The sequence below is a fragment of the Callospermophilus lateralis genome, chromosome X (genome assembly GCF_048772815.1).
Source record: "Callospermophilus lateralis isolate mCalLat2 chromosome X, mCalLat2.hap1, whole genome shotgun sequence".
Classification (NCBI taxonomy): domain Eukaryota; kingdom Metazoa; phylum Chordata; class Mammalia; order Rodentia; family Sciuridae; genus Callospermophilus; species Callospermophilus lateralis.
Genome location: NC_135325.1, coordinates 37812620 through 37830291, shown reverse-complemented (window position 1 = coordinate 37830291; position 17672 = coordinate 37812620). Strand labels below are relative to the sequence as shown.

The 17672-nt window shown below is 49.5% G+C and overlaps 1 protein-coding gene and 1 long non-coding RNA gene across 8 annotated transcripts in view; one reads left to right on the top strand and one right to left on the bottom strand.

Annotated features, from left to right (window-relative positions):
• Window positions 1-5873, bottom strand: part of LOC143639306 (uncharacterized) — a 17971-nt gene extending 12098 nt beyond the window's left edge. Inside the window, exons 1-5 of one of the 2 annotated variants that reach the window (XR_013154679.1) lie at window positions 4677-5873; window positions 3131-3180; window positions 2501-2641; window positions 773-973; window positions 349-469 (exon numbers count right to left, since the gene is read on the bottom strand). This is a non-coding gene — a long non-coding RNA (uncharacterized LOC143639306). The remainder of the gene's footprint in view (window positions 1-348; window positions 470-772; window positions 974-2500; window positions 2642-3130; window positions 3181-4676) is intronic. The other variant, XR_013154678.1, reaches the window with a different exon arrangement.
• On the top strand, window positions 4694-17672 carry LOC143639303 (protein FAM156A/FAM156B-like). 6 transcript variants are annotated; one of them, XM_077107484.1, is made up of 5 exons: window positions 4694-4917; window positions 6742-6833; window positions 7963-8043; window positions 8301-8441; window positions 15573-16995. In XM_077107484.1, the coding sequence occupies exon 5, from the start codon at window positions 15693-15695 to the stop codon at window positions 16335-16337; it is 645 nt and encodes a 214-aa protein (XP_076963599.1). In that variant the 5' UTR covers window positions 4694-4917; window positions 6742-6833; window positions 7963-8043; window positions 8301-8441; window positions 15573-15692; the 3' UTR covers window positions 16338-16995. The 6 variants fall into 6 exon arrangements, 5 of the variants coding, with proteins under 5 accessions (XP_076963599.1, XP_076963598.1, XP_076963597.1 ...); XM_077107483.1 differs by having other exon boundaries at window positions 4694-5137; XM_077107482.1 differs by having other exon boundaries at window positions 4694-5200.

Below are 17672 nucleotides of genomic sequence, written 5' to 3'. Positions count from 1 at the left end.
GAAAGGCAAGGTGTGGGGAAAGGAGAGAGGTGGGGCAAGAGAAATCAGCAAACAGGAGGGTTTGGGCAAAAAGCTAGGACCACAACCAGGTAAGGCTGAGAGAGCCCATGGGGACCTCACTGGCATCTTCATACCGTCCACAGCCTTGACTCAAGGGACATCTGTGCTCTAGCCATAGTACCACATACTCAAATACCAGGCCCAAATTCACTCAGTAGTCGTCCTGCTGAACAGGGGTCTACTATGTGCACCAGACACTTGAGAAACTCTGGTGACGGACCAGAGCAATACTACTGGGAGGCTAGACTGGAGCCTGATGGACCAAGAGACTGCCCAACATATACTCACAATATTTGGAACCTCTTTCCTCAGAGTTCCAGAATTAGACATGGGATGAAACCACGATCTTCCTTTCCACCCTGGCGGAAGACAATCCAAGCACAGGGGAACCCTTTGTTCATTGTCGTTTCTGCTGCAGAAATAACTGTAACTATAACAGCTATCCGTTTCTGTCCAAGTAACTTTGCTCAAAGTTCTTCAATCACTAAATAAGCAAGTTCTAAGCACTTGCTGGGCAAGGAGATGGGAAGGAGCATGCAGGGATGACACAGACAGTACCTTTGCAGGCTGAGGACACCCCCCCACACACACTCTGGTGTGGTGGGAGAAGAACGATGCCAGAGTTTAAGCCACAGCACCCCACGAACATAAAGAAGGGCAACTCACACTCACCTACAGGGTGTCGGGGAGGGTTTGCTCGGGCCACACTCACCAGGGAGGGGTCGGCGTAGCAGATAGGTGCTCTGATTATCCACATCATAGAATGGGGAGAGCTGAAGAACAGAGCTAGACATCCATCCTCAGTCCGTTGGGCCCCACATCACTATGCTTCGGTGTCTGGTGGACTCCAGGGCTGTGTTGAAGCCATTACAAACATTTCTTCTGGCACTGTTTGCCTCTGAATTCCTATTATCTGTCAGGGAACGAGATTAAACAGAGTGAGACATAATTTGAGGGTGGAACTGAAGATTTCCTGCTGGAAGAGAAAGCCCTGTGCCACTGTAAGCTGAAGCCAACCTTTCCCACCAAAGAGACTCCAGGGCTGTCGGGTCACAGCGGCTCCTGGGAGGGCAGACACCGAGTGTCCTAGAACCCTCAGGGTGGCTTCACCTGATGGGGGCCCATGTTTCTCAGATGCACTTGGTGTCGGAACAACAAGGACCATCCAATCACAGCACGGTATCTGCATCTCGGTAGGCAGCTCTGAAACCCAAACAGACCGTTTTGCTGTACCTGGAAAGAGGCCTGGCTATAAAATTGGACAGAACTGGGATGTGAATCCCAGACCCAGGCTCTTCTGCATCAGCAACCCAACTTCTTACTGTTTGTCTCCCTTTGCTATGCAGAACCAAATGCTAGGGCCCCTGGGATTCTAGCTTACACTCCAGGCAGGATGAGGTTGAGAATGGTGGTGGTGGGACTGGTGCCATTTCCACCTTTTCTTATTTATTGTTCCCCTGTCCACAGCACATACTTCATTTCACGCTTAGGTGTGCTAAGAGGAATTACACTGGGCTTCGGTGAACAAAATTCATGCTCACGGTGTACTATGTTGCAGATAGAACCAGCTGTGGACCCGACTTCTCTAGTGGATGGTGTAAAACAGACACAGAATCTCATGTGGGAAGCGGATGGCATCCTTAGTAAAAGATAAATGACGAGTTGCATGCAAGCACTGCAGAGTCCCTTGGAGGGTCCCCGAGTCAAGACTGATGACCTTGGCCTCCTGCTGACCCACACCCTGGCAAAGGGAGGACAGCTCGGCTAGTATACTTTCTTTTTAGTTGTACAAGACAGCAGACTCCATTTTGAGATACTTAAACAAGCGTGGTATATATCTTATTCTAATTAAAATCCCAGTCTTGTGGACGGACACCATGTTGAGATTCACTGTGGTGCATTCACATATATACACATAGGAAAGTTATGTCAGACTCATTTCTCTGTCTCAGTTAGAATGCTTTGTCACTACAGAAAGCTCAGACTGCATCTAAGACGGAACCTGCCGTGGACCATCATCACACCAAAACAGTCGTTATCAAGGGCAGATCAGATCTTGTTTACTTAATTTCCTTGGTCAAGGAGGCTATAAAGTGACAGATTCTTTCCTTGATTCTACTACTTAACTCTCCACTGCAAAAGAGACCTCCAGCCTGCATCTCATCATGGTACAAAAATTATAGCCGCAACTGCAAATTCCAAAGGCAAATGCAACATTGGGTCCATATGAATGAAGGGGAGATCTTTGTGAATGTATGCTATTCTCTTCCTTGAAATCTTTTACACATATGCCTTTATTACTATTTACGTAGGTGTCACTATTCTTTAAGCTTATTTTTATCTTATATAATTAAGGCATACGACATGATGTTTTGCACTACATACACAGTGAAGTGATTACTGAGGTCTATCAAATTAAACTGTGGCCTTCCACACTTACCATTGTGTATTGTAATTCTCAGTAAAACTTGCCCCGGAAGCCCAGCTCTCAGACCTATTCCAATTAGTCAGTCGATCTGGGAAATCTGTAAGGAATCTTCATCATGTGCCAAGTCAGTAAGCTTTTCCAGCCATCTACTCCCTAGGTAAAACAGAAACTGCAGCTAGGCGTGATGGCAAATACCTGTAATCCCAGCGGCTGGGGAGGCTGAGGCAGGAGGATCATGAGTTAAAAGCCAGCCTCAGCAACTCAACCAGGCCTTAAGCAACTCACTGATGCCCTGTCTCTAAATAAAATGTAAAACAAACAAACAAACCCCACCAAAACCAAAAGGTGGTGTCTTGGAGAAAAAGGTGTGCAGAGGGTGGGCGTGGACAGTTTCAGTTTGGGACATGCTGATCATTAACTGTTGTGGGAGTCAACCACAACAGTGACTCTGGGGAGCTGACCTAACCTCTCAGTGCCTAGCATGCCATTTCTGTGATTGGAGAATAATAAATAAGAATTAGAAAACATGACTTAATTAGTTTCATCTGTTTAGTGTAAGGGAATGTTCTCTTTTTATCCAGAAGCATGGTGGTGGTTATGGTCAGGTACTCACCATGCAAAAATGGGAATCTCTCTACTTACCCACATATAGGCTTCGGGTGTGCTCACCACAAGAGCATGTTTTGCAAATGCTGAAAGATAGGCAGGAAGGAAGGGGGGGGGAGAAAGGAAAAGTAAATAAATTGAATATAATCCGAGCTGACCACCACCTGCGTGGGGCATAATTGTCTGTCTCCTATGGAAGACTTAAACCTCTCCTCCTCTCATCCTTCAAGCTCCTGATAATAGGCCCTCTCTCTCTCCAGCCGGTAGGGCACGGGCTTTGGGATCCACTTTCCCTACCACTCTTTTCTCTTGGAGGTCACTCCACTGCCCCAGAGTTCACTGAGTGCAAAAATGTGACTGGTGGGTGTTTAGCTGGCTCAAGAAGTCTACAGTTTAGGAGGGAGGACTGATTCAGATATCTGGATCTGGAATGGGGTAATGAAGCCACAGACACTTGGATGTGCATCAGTGATACCCCAGTTATTCCCTGTGTAACTCTGGGCTGGTTATGAATCTTCTCTGTGGCCGTTACCTCACCTTATAAACATTTTTATTTGGTGCTGGGGATCCAACCTAGGGTCGCCAACCTGCTGGGCAAAACCTCTGCCACCTGAGCTCCAGCCCTCATTTGGGGCTGGGGACAAAGTTCAGTGGCAGAGGGCATTCCTAGGTGGCGCAAGTCCCTGGGTTCCATATCCAGCACTGGAACACAAAAAGTCACCTCATCTATAAAATGAGGATGATGATCACAACCTGGGACAATTATTGATTTCTGCCTTCATCTACACCATGAGTATGCGACCATCTGGAAAGTATAAAATGCTGTTCATGGGTTAGTAACTTCCAGGGCAAAATGATCATCTCTTTCCATACATATGGATCTGCTTGGAAAGGCAAGAAAGATGCCCTGCTTAGTTTGACCTTGTCGACAATGCTGAGCATCTCCTGACTCCTGATGCAAGTCATGGGGAAGAAATTCCAGCATGATTTCCTGCTTTGGGAAACGCTGACCACAAAGGACCACCCTTCCCCGTGCGACTAAAGATATGAGGCCTGCACTCTGTCCACCCGGCCACCAGTCCCACACCACTCGGGTATGACAGGCCCTCCTGACTCCTGGTCCACTGTCTGTCTCAAGGATGATGCGCTTAGATTTGGAAGTTTCTTCTCTTCGACTAGCTGGGCAGCGATAATCACTCCCCATCCAGTTTACAGAGAGCACCTCTGATCATATCAATAACCTCCGTCCCCGTAAATCTCCCCCACTATAGCCTGTCTATTCCTCGCGAAACGCAAAGGCAAGAGCCACCCCGCCGCGACACTGGTATCCACATCCAGGGCCCTCTGCCTACTGCAGCAGCCCGAATGGGTTCCATGTCTTTGCGTGTGTGCGTGCGCACGCGCGTTCCTTCTCGGTGGGCTCCTTCCGCCCTTGCAAAAGCAGCTGGTGAAAAAAAACCCAAATCACAGAGCGGGCATCCGGTCTCGCGCGCTCCAGACCAGAACGAGCCAGCCCGTCCCCGAGCAGGTGGCCTCCCGTGACCCCCTCGCCGGTTCCCACGAGCCCCGCCTGTGACGTCACCTCCGCTGCCCGGAATCTCTTCCCACGGCCTGGGCGAGCATCGCCGCGTCCCGGACCCGCGCTCTCGAGGTCGCGAGGGCCCGCGGCGGTGCGCTGCCCGGACGGCGGGCGGCCTCGACGCCGCCGCTCCGCGGGGCCGAGAGGGAACGCGCGGGCCGCGACCCCCTACCCTGCCGCTCCGCGGAGCAACCCGGGGCCGTCCCCTTCCCGACTCGCACTGCAGCTGCCACAGAGAACCCAGGTCCCCGTTCTCCTCCTCCCAGGCGTCCCTGCCCTCTGACGCACGCCAGGCCCACAGACCCCGCCTTCCCTGGCGCGGCCTCTCTAGCCTCCGGAGGGCGGCTCCTCTCGGTGATCTTAACCCTTTCCTCCCAAGCGCCGCGGTGCGTTACCAGGGCTGAGGAGAGCTGGCGGCGCGCCGGCGAGCAGACGCCCGGACCCGCTCCGGAGAAAGACCGCGCGTGAGACAGCCCGAGTGACAACGAGACCTAAGGAGCCCGAGCGACAGAGATAGAGAGAAGCGGGTGGGAGAGAGGCTCGGAGAGACGGAGAGCGTGGGAGCCACAGAGAGACAGGGAGAGACTGAGAGAGACTGGGAGGCGAGGGGGCTGGGAGAGAGACAGACGCAGAGGGAGCCAGAGACCCCGAGAGACGGAGAGAGAGGGAGGCCGAGGGGGAGAGACAGAGTCTCCCTGGCACCGGCTGGGTGAGAGAAGGAGAAGAGAAGGGGGTGGGGGGAGAGACTCGGAGAGAACCTCCTGGACCAGACCAGGTGCGCCTGTGGGTCCTGGGACCGGAGTCCTCCTTTGGCCAGCCGTGAAGGGCGCTTTCCGAGGGGACCGTTGTTTTTCTCAGACGCCCCATCTCGTCCTCATCAGAATGGCGGGTGGACAGTCTGCGTGTGGCGTATTTCTCTTTCTCTAGCTGGGGCCCGGCGTTTTGAAGCCGAGAAATAGGACTGAAACTTCCTGTGGGCATCCTTAAGCAGCTGGGTGCGATCGGGCTCGAATCCGTGTTCAACAGGTTCAGAAATAACCAGTTTCCTCGGTATCGCCTCCCACTCCTCCGCCTCATCTCCCACCCCACCATAGGAGACAAAAATCTCTGAAGTGATTTCAAGGAAGGCGACATTTCCCAAATGGAAACGTCAGAGAAAGTCTTCCCAGGATGCTTGAAAGCCAGAGGGCTCAGGATGTGACTTAGAAGCAGGCAGGCTCTTAGTAGGCTCTGTGATTCCTGCATTCGCATGCAAGTGTTTGGACCTTTTCCATCAAATCACCATGCGAGCTGCAGTGTGTGATGTTCAGAGAGGGAGGGCATCTTTGGTCCTCCCGTTGGCTGCAGTGCAGCTGATCCTGGGCAGTTGACCTGGGTGGGATCAGAAATTTGGTGTGATGATAGGCTGACAGATGTCCACTGGCACTTCCCTTGCGGTTTCCCTAGATTCACACGGTCCTATGGGGTGTGCTGCATTTGTGTGTTGACCTGCGTGCGTCAGGGTAGTGTTAGTTTTGTCCAAGAAGGGCCAGTGAGTGGCCTTGCTTGGCTGAGCCTCTTGGGGTACCAGCAACAGGGAGAAAGGCCAGAGAGGAAGCAGTTCCCTGTTTTCAGGAGCAGAATCCCAACAGCTCCCTGTCAAAGTGTCTCTTAGCCTGGACCATCACTGGCATTTGAGAAAATCCTCCGGGAATGATTTTTGTAGGGAGGCGCTGGTCATGCTCTCTGCAGTCAGATGTCCATTACATTGGAAATCAGACTTGGGATTGTGTGACTAGCTGAGTTAAAACTAAGCCCCAGATCCATTTTGTTGACCCGGCGTGTGGGTGGCAGATAAACTAAAGATAAATGTTCGGTTCTGGTGCGTTGCAAGGAAAATTTATGTCCTTAGAGTAATGATCCCGTGCTAACACCCCATCTGTATTTGATATTTATCAGATTATGAGAATTTAAAGGTAAGGAGAGCCACGGGTAAGTATAAGATGGCGGATGGAAACTGAAACAGGCGACAGTAGTGAGAGGAGAGATTGGTGTGATGAAAGGTACAGAGATATTTGTATTTTAACAGACCTAGCGGAGAAATGGCCAGCATCACAACCTAGCTCCGTGACCTTGAGTGAGTGGCTGAACATTTCTGATCCTCACGTACCTCATCTGCAAGTAAGGGCGATAATACAGATTGAGCCTCCGTCATCTGACACTCCACAATCCGAACTGCTCCCAAACCCCAAAATTTCTGAGAGTGGCTGGGGGTGGGGTAGTTCAGTGATAGAGGGTGTACTTAGCATGCCTGAAGCCCTGGGTTCACTCCCCAGTGGGTATGCACACATACACACAGGCGCCTTAATTAAAGATATCATATGAAACTATCTTTAGGGTATGTGTGTACAAGGTGTGTATGACTCGTAAATGAATTCAGTGGGTCCCCCTCCCAGAGAATCTCATTAGGTATATGAAAATTTTGCAAAACCCGAAACACTCTGAAATACTTCTGTCCCTGAGTATGTCAGGTAAGGGATAGGTAACCTACATTTTCCCTAGGGCACCACGCCCATGGAGAAGCCCTTCCTGACCACCTGGGCCTCAGGGCCTTCTCTGAGTTTTCAGTTCCCCCAGCTCAGGTCCTCTTCCTCATCTTCAGTTTGGCTCCCTGCCCCCAAAGACTGGGAGCCTGCTGAGGACTCTTATCCTGCAAGGAGGATAGAGTGTGCAGGAGTGGATGCAGAAAGTATATCAACTTCATTTTCCGTCCATGCAGAGAGTGTTTGTGGCTTTCATCCCCACGCAGTAGAGAGTCCAGAGCCATATACTATGAGCACAATAGCCACGTATTCCCCTTCGTTGGGAATACGAACTGTCAGACCAGCTGTTACTTGGATGGAAAAAAAAAAAAAAAAAAATATATATATATATATATATATATATATATATATGTATGTATTTATATATATATATATATATGTATATATATATATAGCGAATGAGCTGGTGTGGCAGGTCCTGTGCTTGAATTTCTGCTTATTCTGAGGAGATGGGGTGAGAAGCATTGTGTCTTCTATCCCTACTCTCTTCTTAGGTGTCTAGTAACAATGTAGCGCCTAGGTTTTTTTTTTTTTTTTTCCTTCTGCTTTATATTATACCTTAGAATGTTCCTTACTGGGGCTGAGCTCTGTTCTCGGGGTATGGCCGCTTTGGGTACCTCACTGAGGGGACCGCTGAACAGAGTGTGCCATCAGTAAAGAAGTGTTAGGTGAATATGCCTCACCATTCAGGTTTTGTTGTCTTGTAGGTGAGAGGCATAGATTTCACTCACGATGGCATCAGCAGCATTGACGATGTGAACCTAGTGATCAGTGACCCGGGTGACCAGGTGAGCTCTTCACTTTGCAAGAGGAGACTTTTCCCTTGTCTTCCTCCTGCTGCTTCAGCCTCTCCTCCTCTTCACCCTTTCCCTGCCCCCACCCCTTTGAACTCCCACTGTGGTTCCCTGTCGGTGTCTTCTGGGCCCACCTACAGGAAGATCCCAAATGCCATGCCGGGACCACGTTTCATTGGTCTTCATTTTCTTCTTTCATGCTGGAAAGCGGGCATCACTGAGTGTTGGCTAATGTCCATGTTCTTTTGCAGCAGAGCCGCTGACAAGACTATCCCCTCTCTTCCTGGTAGAGGAGAATACAGCTAATCCGTGCAGGTGACAAAGATACAGAACAGCAGCGTGGCACTGCATTGTCTGGAACTCAGACTCCTTTTTCCCTGGCGTTGTATAAGGTGGGCATACGCTTTTCAGCAGACAGTGACCTTGCACGGATCTCAGCCATTTTTGGTAGAGTCTTGCCATTTCTGGAAAACCATCATAGTATTATGTAGTTGATAGTAGTATGTGAACTCAGTTCTTCCGAACTGAAATGGACTCATTTTATAAGGATATGACATCACATTAGGCAGAGTTGGAAAAAGTATCGTGTGTCCTTGTCTCGATCGTCAAAATCAGCACAGCTCTCTTCCCAGTGCTCATCACCCCCACACTGTATGCATTTACTTGTTCGGCTATTTACCTTCTGCTCACCCGGGCTAGAATGCAAGCTGATGAGGGCAGGAGGTTTGAGCAGGCTTTGTTGAGGACAGCATTCCAGGCACCGAGAACAGAGCCTGGTACCAGTAAGGGAAGGTAAACATTGGCTGTGACAGTTGCCTGATCCCTGGACCAGCTCTGGACACGTGGGCCAGCCTCCAGGACTTTCCTCGCTGGCCTCTCCCCCCCGCAGGATTACTTTGTAACTCGGGCTTCCATGCGGGTTGATAATCCACAGAGGCAGTGCCCTGCCCCCATGAGAAACACGCACCTGGAGTCAGACAGACATGGCATGGAATTCTGCCCCTGTCTTAGATGTGTGATCTTAGGGCTATTACCCAACTTTGTGGTGCAGGAATTTGCTTCCTTGCAACATGGGACAGTACAGATTGTATAGGGTTTTACTTACAGAGTGAGACGTTTGTGGAGGACCCCAGATTTTTCTTATTTCATTTGCAGGCTGTTCGTGAACGTCCACCGGGGTCGGGGCTCTGTGATGGGCAAATTCTGCCAAGTCGCTGGCCACTGTTGGCTTCTGGGCTAGTGAGTGAGACAGGCAGAACCATCTGATGCCAACTGAATGGGGCTGGGGCTGGGAGAGGGGAAATTCAGGGTGCTGTGTGAGCTCATCTAGGGCTTGGGGAAGAGGCCAGAGAAGGCCTCCTGGAGGAAGTTCTTTCTAAGCTGATTCCCCAAGGGTGGATAGGAGGTGAAAGTCCTCCAAGGCACCACTCCCCTGCAAAATCTCTCATCCAAGACTGCCATGGTCATCCATTCCACTGGCTCCCCACTGACTGAGGAATGGGGAACTAACCCAGAGGGAATGTCTGTGGGGGCTTCTGGTCTGCTCGCTTGCTACAGCAGAGATACAGAGAGTAGAAAGTGCCTTCCTGTCCTTGGACATTGGCATGTATGGATGTCAGTCCTAGAACTGATATGGCCGAAAAGGAGAGCTCCAACAGATGATCCTAGGTGGCACTGGTGGGTCACAGATTATACCTGGCCTGGGCCCACCCTTCCTCTTCACTCTGTTTTGTGAGTTGGCAAATTACCTCTCTGCTTAGGTCTCATTCCTCTTCACTCATTGTCTAAAGCTGACTGCCTGATACAGTGACTGTTGTGGATTTTATTTGAGGGAGCAATATTAAAATGATTAAAACTGCCAGTGCCTCTGTGGGACACACTGGAGGAAGGCGGGGCCCAGGCCATGCTGGGAACCCTAGAGAAAAGAATGTAAGTGTCACATTAGCATTCTCTGGCCAGCCCAGGAGCCTTTCTTTCTCCGCCCCATTCTTCTGGGCCTCACCAGAATGCTGGCCATTGCATGGTGGTTTCCCCATCTGGGAGCCATAAACACACCTCACCTTCTATTGTGTGGATCCATCCAGTTCAGCCCCAGCTCTATCCTCAGTAGTTTGGGGCTGCTTCTGCTTTGGTGGATGCCCCAGGACAGTGCACAGAGGGTGTGACTTTTTATTGCTCCTGCGTGGCTTGGAAGTCCTCCATGAATTGGTCCCATCTGCTCTGTTCAAACCCATCTCCCTATTCTCCAGACTACTCCCCAGCTCTCTCTCACACTCCAGATTCCAATGTGGGCCCTGCCACCAACATCTTTCTCCCCGTAGGCCTCTGAGTCCCCATTTGTAAAATGAGACCAAATGAGATAATGGATGTGAAACTCCCAGCCCACGTTTCCTGGCACGTGGAAGACGCTAAGTCAACAGAGGCTGTTTTCTGTCAAACATCTTGTCATCCACCTGGCACTTGATAGTATGGCAGCTCGGTAAATGTTTCTTGGGTTGGACTTCAGGAAGATGTGGTATGTTGTGGGTACACGAGTCAAGGTTCTCCGGAGAAACCAAACCAATAAGGACGTCCATGTGCCTGTGCATCTGTGCGTATCTATATCCATCTGCACATGGATAGATGGGTTTTGAGGAGTCAGCTCCCCGGGATCTTGAGTACTGGCAAGTCTGAAATCCAGAGGGCAGATGACACCACTGGACTTTCACATGACAGTTGCAGTCTTGAGGCTGAAATCTGCAGGCAGGCTAGCAAGCTGAGAACTCGGGCAGAGCGTCTGTGGTCTTCAGGCTGAGTTGCTTCTGCCTTGGGAAGCCTCAGTCTCTGCTCTTGTGGCCTTCAGCTCATTGGCTAAAGGCCACTCACGTGATGGGGGCAGTGGACTTTAATTAAAGTCTAGTGACTGTGCAAGTTCATCACTCCCCACAAATACCTTCACAACAACACCTAGATGAATGTTTGAGCAACTGGGCACCGTAGCCTAGCCGAACTGACAAGTAAGATTCACCAGAGCCGTGGGCAAAGAGGCTGCTGAGGGACATCACCTGCCGAACTGAGCTCAGACCAGTAAACTTGGTGGGTTCATTCGTGTCCAGTGGTCCTTTCCTTCTCTTCAGAAGCTGGGTGTGAAGATGAAGTGAATCCAGAACCATGGTGCTTGCAGCAGACATTTGATATGAGATCTTTATCCCTCTGGGACAAGGGACTGTGGAAAAAGGGAAAAGGAATAAGATAATGAAGGATGGGAAGTCACAGTGATTGACTCGACTGCTCCCCTCCCCCCAAATAGGGGACTTCTCTAGGCCCCGGTGCCTTTGATGGCTCTGGAGAAGATCATGAGAACCTTCTTGTGTGTGGTTTGGAGATAGGACAGTGAAATAGTTCACGGGAACGGTGTGGGGAGAGAGGGAGAGCAAAGGGTGATTAAGACACAGGTCAGTTATGAATTGATGTTTCCAAAGGCTTGGTTTTTCTTCACAAAAAGGTGTTCGTGAGAATGGTTTTCTTTCTGCGAGAATCGCCTTTCCATATGAGGAAATATGATCCTGAGGGAGTCCCTGTGACATGTGAAAAATCAGTTGGGGAGGTAATGGGGCTAAGATCAGTTTCCAGATGTTTCACACATAAGCGTTTATGTGGGAGGGCGATGGCCCAGAGGATGTAACTGGACTAACTCCTGAGAAACAACAGCTTTCACTTACTGACGTGTTAAGGGAGACTCTCTCTGGGACCTTTATCTGTGTTTGTAGGTCAGATGATTTGAAACATTTCTAATATTGTTCTGTGTTTCCTGCTCTGATGCTTGGTTAATACAAATTGCCAATTGCCAGTATGCTCTGAAGAAAGCCGGTGTATTCTTGGTTTCCAAGTTGGCTTGAAGGACAGAGCCTGGGCTGCTGCCCTGAAGTTTCAATCTGGCATTGCATGTGAAGCGTTTTTAGACTCCTTCAGGACATGTGTATTGAGAAAATATAGAGAGATGCCCTTGTGGCAAAGTCTGCCATTTGGGTTTTTCAACTACCACCCAGTAAGACCAACATTTTTGTTTTCTTTTGAGTACGGTTCCGCAGGCTTTATCACATGTGTAGCTGCTCGTAGCCACCACCAGGATCAGGACCGTGTACTCGCCCTTTGCCCCCACAACACTCCTTGTTGCTGCCCCTTTGCAGACACACCTCCCCACCCCTACTCCCCGGTAAAAACAAATCTGTTCCCCTGACCTGCGGTGGTGTGTTTTAGAGAGGGTCATGGATCTGAAACCAGGAAGCCTGTGGCCTTCCAAGATGGGCCTCCTTCTTTTAGCATAATGCAACATCTTGGTGAATCTCAGAGCAATACTCTATTCCTTTTGAATGCTGAACAGCTTGTCATTGTGTGGACACCACAGTTTGTTTATCCTTTCATCTGAGGAAAGAGCTGCTGCAAACATTCGTGTGCTGGCTTTTGTGGGAACCCAGGTTTTTCTTGGTCCAGGGTAGAGGCAGGCATGGGATTCCTGGGTCCTCAGGGGAACACAAGTTTAGCTTAGGAGAAAGCATCACTCTAGATTCAGAGTGGCTGTAGTCTTTTGCCTTCTCGCCAGCAAAGTGTGAGGGTTCCATTTGTTCAGTCTGTCCTCCGGCCCTCAGTACTTCCAGTGCTTCTCGTTTAACCATCGTAGTACTGTGTAAGGGGATACTGTCATCATGGGTTTATTGTTCAGGTCCCTGATGGTTAATGATGTTGAACATTGTTTCACGTGCTCACATGCAAGTCTTTGGGGTTTTTTGTTTTCTTAGCGGTAAGTTTTGCAAACGCTTTCTTTCTGTGCTCTGGATATAAGACTTTGTCAGATCTGTGATCCTTATGCATAGCTCTGCTTTTCATCGTCTCGACATACTGTCTTTTTCCAAGCCAAAGCTGGTTGAAATTTTTATTCCTTCCTTTGTTTTAGAGAGAGGGTCTCTGTGTATTGCCCGGGCTGGTCTGAAACTGGTGAGCTCGAGTGATCCTCCCTCCCTCGGCCTCCCCAGTAGCTGGAACTACAGGTGTGTGCCATCGTTCCTGGCTTCAGTTTTACACTTTGATGGAGTCTGTTTAATCAGTTTTCTTTCTTTCGTGGATCGTGCGTTTGCTGTCGCGTTCAAGACTTACTCTTTCCTGTCCTCTGGCTCCGGAGATGTTCTCCTGTGTTGTCTACTGAGAGGCTCACCAGTGGACTTTTCACTTTTAGATGTCTGAACCATTTTCAGTTAGCCGTGTATAAAAATGGTGGGGTCGAGGTTGGTATCCTGGCACACGGATATGCAACACTTTCAATGGAAAGATTCTCCCTTCTCTTGAATTCACCTTCGCATTTCTATCAGAACTCATATTTTCATGGGTGTGTTTACGGACTCTGTATTTTCTTCCGTTAATCTACCTGTCTACTCCTTTCCAAGATGGCAGTCTTGATTACTGCAACTCTGGCAAGACCTCCCCCAAATTCATCCTTGTTTTTGAAAATTTGCACGTTCCAGGTGAAGCGCAGAATCAGACTGTGTATGTACACAGAACTCCTGCCAGGATCTCGATGGGAATTGCATTAGTTTTACAGAACAACTTGGGGATAATTAACTATTTTACCACATGGACTCTTCCACGTCATGGACACATTGTTTCTCTCCATCGAATTAGGTCCTCTTTGATTTCTTTCATTAGGATCTTAAGGTGTTCCGCAGGCACTTCCTGTAAATTTTTTGTTGTTGTCGTTGGTTTCGTACGTACCTATTCCCTTGTGTGTTGCTTTTCAGTTTCAGTTTGTGACACTCACGGTGGTTTTCCATGTGTTGACCTTGTCTCTTTCATCATTGCTAAATGCACTTATTAGTTCTAGGGGTTTGAGCAGAGATACGTTGGGGTGTTCCACGTAGCATACACGGTCATGAGATCTACGCCAAGGGACAAGTTGATTTCTTCCTTTCTCATTTGTGTGCTGCTCCCTTTCCTGACATCATTGCCCTGTCTGGGACTTCCAGGGTGACATCAAACAGTCGTGGTGAGAGTCACCACCCTGACCTTGTTCTCAGCCTTACAGAGAAAGCATTCCATTTCTTGACCTTGCAGGTGTGGGGGCACATACCCTTTAGCTGGTTCAGGAAGTGGTCTTCCATTCCCTGTGTGTCAGAGGATTTCATATCATCAGTGGATTTTGTGTCTTGTCAAATGGCTTTCCTTCGTACCTTCACATCATGCTGTCATTTGTCTTCTTTGCCTGACCTCAACTTCTGTGGAATTATGTTGTTTTTTGGCGAGAGAAAGCACCACCTTTGCATTCCTGGTATGAAACCCACTTGGTTGTGGTTTGTGATTCTTTTCACATACTGCTGGGTTGGAGCTCTTGTGTATTTTGTTGAGGAATTTTGGGCTTTTGCTGATAAAGCACCAGTCTGAAGTTTTCCAGGTATCAGTACAGTACTACCTTCATGGCATCGCTTGCAAGTGTCCCCCCTGCTCTGATTTCTGGAAGAGATTGTGTACAATTGGTGTGATGTCTTCATTGAATGTTTGTTAGAATTGGCCAGGAAGACTCTCTGGGCCTGGAGATCGTTTTGCAGAGGTTTTCTTTCTTTCTTTCTTTCGTTTTTAAAACTACCAGTTCAGTTTCTGTAAACAATAGAGGACTGTCTACGCTACTTCATCCTGGGTGAATTTTGGTGGCTTACAATTTTACAGCAACTGGTCCATTTCAACTAAGGTGTAGCATTTATTTTCATGGTGCTGACTGCAGTCTGACCACGTTGTTCTTTTTGTTCTCCGAGTCTGTAGTGAAATCTCTTCTGCCATCCCTGCTATTTATACCTTCTTTCCTCCCTCTTTTGCCCTTCCTGCTAAAAATGTATCAATTGATCATTTCAAATAACCAGTTTTCCATTTAATGGAGATTCATCATTCTTCCCCCCCCCCACCTTCGCCGCCCCCCCACCCCCCTACATGTGTTGTTTGCATTGTCGTGGTTTTACCTCCTGGTTTTTTAGTAGAAGAAATTCTTATTTACACGTATCGAGACTTTTGAGATGATTTCCATCAGTACGAGCAGCCTTTTTAACTAGATGTAAAGCCACTGATCGTGAAGGCAGAAATTCCCAAGGGTGTGTTGTCACCGTGGTACAAATATGTACAATTTACTGAAAGTCTACTCGATGAAAGTATTCAAATGCCTATGAGAAGAGCACGTGTTAGTCAGGCATTGCTTGTTCTTATCATCGTTCCTGAGCCTGGGTTACAAAGAATCTGCACGGAGTTAACCTCGTTCAATATGTTTCTCCATGTTACATCACATGCCTCATGGATGCAATCAGTGGTGCCATTTCTCAAACCTTTATGCTATGCCATCAGCATTCTAAGCTCTGGACATGTGTTATCTCATGTCATCCTCGGAGGAAGCCTAGAAGGTGGGTCTCATCATCAGCCCCATTTTACACCTAGGAAGCGGAGGGACAGAAAGGTGGAGTAAGATGAATAATCACGGGTTTTCTTTCTTCTCTTGTCACCCTTTGTTGCAGTCTGGTGTGTTCTGGCCACACGCTTCCCTCGCCACCTCTTAGCTATTCGAAAACCTCCAGCTTCACCTTCCCGGCTAGACCCCCGGGCTGGGCGGAGCTTCTAGCTCTAACTGGACCCCCATGGATCCACTCCAGAAATGGAACCCAGCGTTGGTTTCCGGATCTTCCCAGGCGACCGCTGGGGAGAACTCGCAGGAGGGCGCAGCAGCCTCTCAGCCTTCTTCCTCGGAACAGCTAATGATGGGCCTCAGCGGCCTGAACCCCAGTCCTGGTCCTGGCCTCCCTGCCCCTCTGCCAGAGGGGCTGTTCCAGCAGCAGTACAGGGAGGAGAAGACCCTGCGGGAGCGGCGCTGGGAGCGGCTAGGCTTCCCTCAGAGGAAGAAAGCATTCCTGGGTCACCTGAGACGCAGGCACCGCGATCACATGGCACCTTACCCAGTGGAAAGGGAGACCAGGGTCTACCCCACAGGCGACAGAGCTCAGAATCGGTTCCGATGTGAATGTCGCTACTGCCAGGGCCACAGGCCGAGTATTTCTGGGCTCTCTGGCGAGAGGAATGGGGCCCCCAACCCTTCCTCCTGGGAAACGTTAGTGCAGGGCCTCAGCGGCTTGACCCTCAGCCTGGGCAACAACCGGTCTGGCCTTCTGCCAGAAGGGGCACAGCAGCAGCAGCAGGAGCAAGAGGAGAAGTGCCAACTGGAGAAGCAGCAGGAAAGCAAGAGAATGTTCCAGAGGCTGCTCAAGCAGTGGTTGGAAGAAAACTGAGAGCCCCCTGCCCCCTTTCATGGGGCGGAGACCTGAAGGGATTCAGACAGTGCTGTGTTGCCAGCTCCTGGGGGTGGGCTCCTTCTGGGGACCAAACAGTCAGCTGTTGTCAGAGGAGTCCCAAGACTAGTTTTGTGACTGGATGGATTCCTATTGGCGTGAGATTTGACCCATTCCCAGGGAGGTCCTCCTCTTCCTGTCATCTGAGAAGCGCTGTGAGGCACCCTGGGGCAAGGGAGACTGCACACCAGTGGACCTCACCTCATCCCATATGGCTCCCATGCCGCATGTTGTCGCTTTCCCAGCCTGGATCTGCGTCTTTGCTCCCTACCTTGTTGTCAGTAAGATATAAGATGTCTATGTAGTGTGAATGCTTTGTTCATGTCCTTGTGCTTTTGTGCCGTTTTATCGACTGCCTCCTGGGAGCAGTGCTAGGGCTGTTTGAAATGGCGGTGCGCAACACTGAGATCCAGGTTCGAGAATCTGCAGCTAAACAAAGTGTGGGAAAGGGGTGTGGCATTGGAACTTGGTGGCTCACTATTGTACTGTCTGTGTAAACTATTATGACTATGATAAGCTAACTGTAAGTAAATGTTTCCCTGCTCCTTAACCATTGAGTAGTATTCCCCCGCGCAGGATTTTCTGATGGGGTACCTCATCGTCAATACCAAATAAACACATGTATGAAAGGAAAGTAACTTTAGAATTCAGGTTTGTTGATCAATAGTGGTTTGTTTCTTGTTGGACCTTGGCATCCCCGACCAGCGGACCAGAGCGTGTCAAGAGGAGCTCTGCACTGTGGAGATTCAGAACGGGGGAGAAGGGGGCTCAAGAACCCTGTCCGGTCACTGTTTCAGGTGCTGTAGTGGGACCAGCATTCAGACCAGTCAGGCAGCGAGGTTGGAAGCAGGGTCCCCAGATCCCAGTAGGAGCCCATGCTGGTTGCCGCTGATGCCCTGGCTGAGGGGTCCGGGGCCATTCCTTGTCGCCCGGTGCACTGGTTTGGTGAAAGTGTACAGCAGTTTTCCGCCTGCTTCCTGAGAACCAGAGCATCACTGAGTTATTTCAAAACTGTATCTGGATTTAGACACGTTTGTCTTTTGATTTCAGGAAGCCCGAGTGATTAAATCTACCTATTTTCCCCTACAGAAGCCCGTGATGTGTACCCAGCCACGGACCATGTGATTCCTCTGAGCCGAAAACAAATTCTGCTTTGTGTCAGTCTGTTTTTAGGGAGGCCCCAGCACTACATTGCTGCAGAAGTCTGAGCGTCTCCTGCCAACACAAGTGGCTTGAGAGCAGGTAAGTTTCTTAGATTTTCAACTTGGGATCCCC

Bases quoted from the DNA above. Each gene is read 5' to 3' on its own strand.
- LOC143639303 (XM_077107484.1), top strand. From the start codon at position 15,693: ATGGATCCACTCCAGAAATGGAACCCAGCGTTGGTTTCCGGATCTTCC.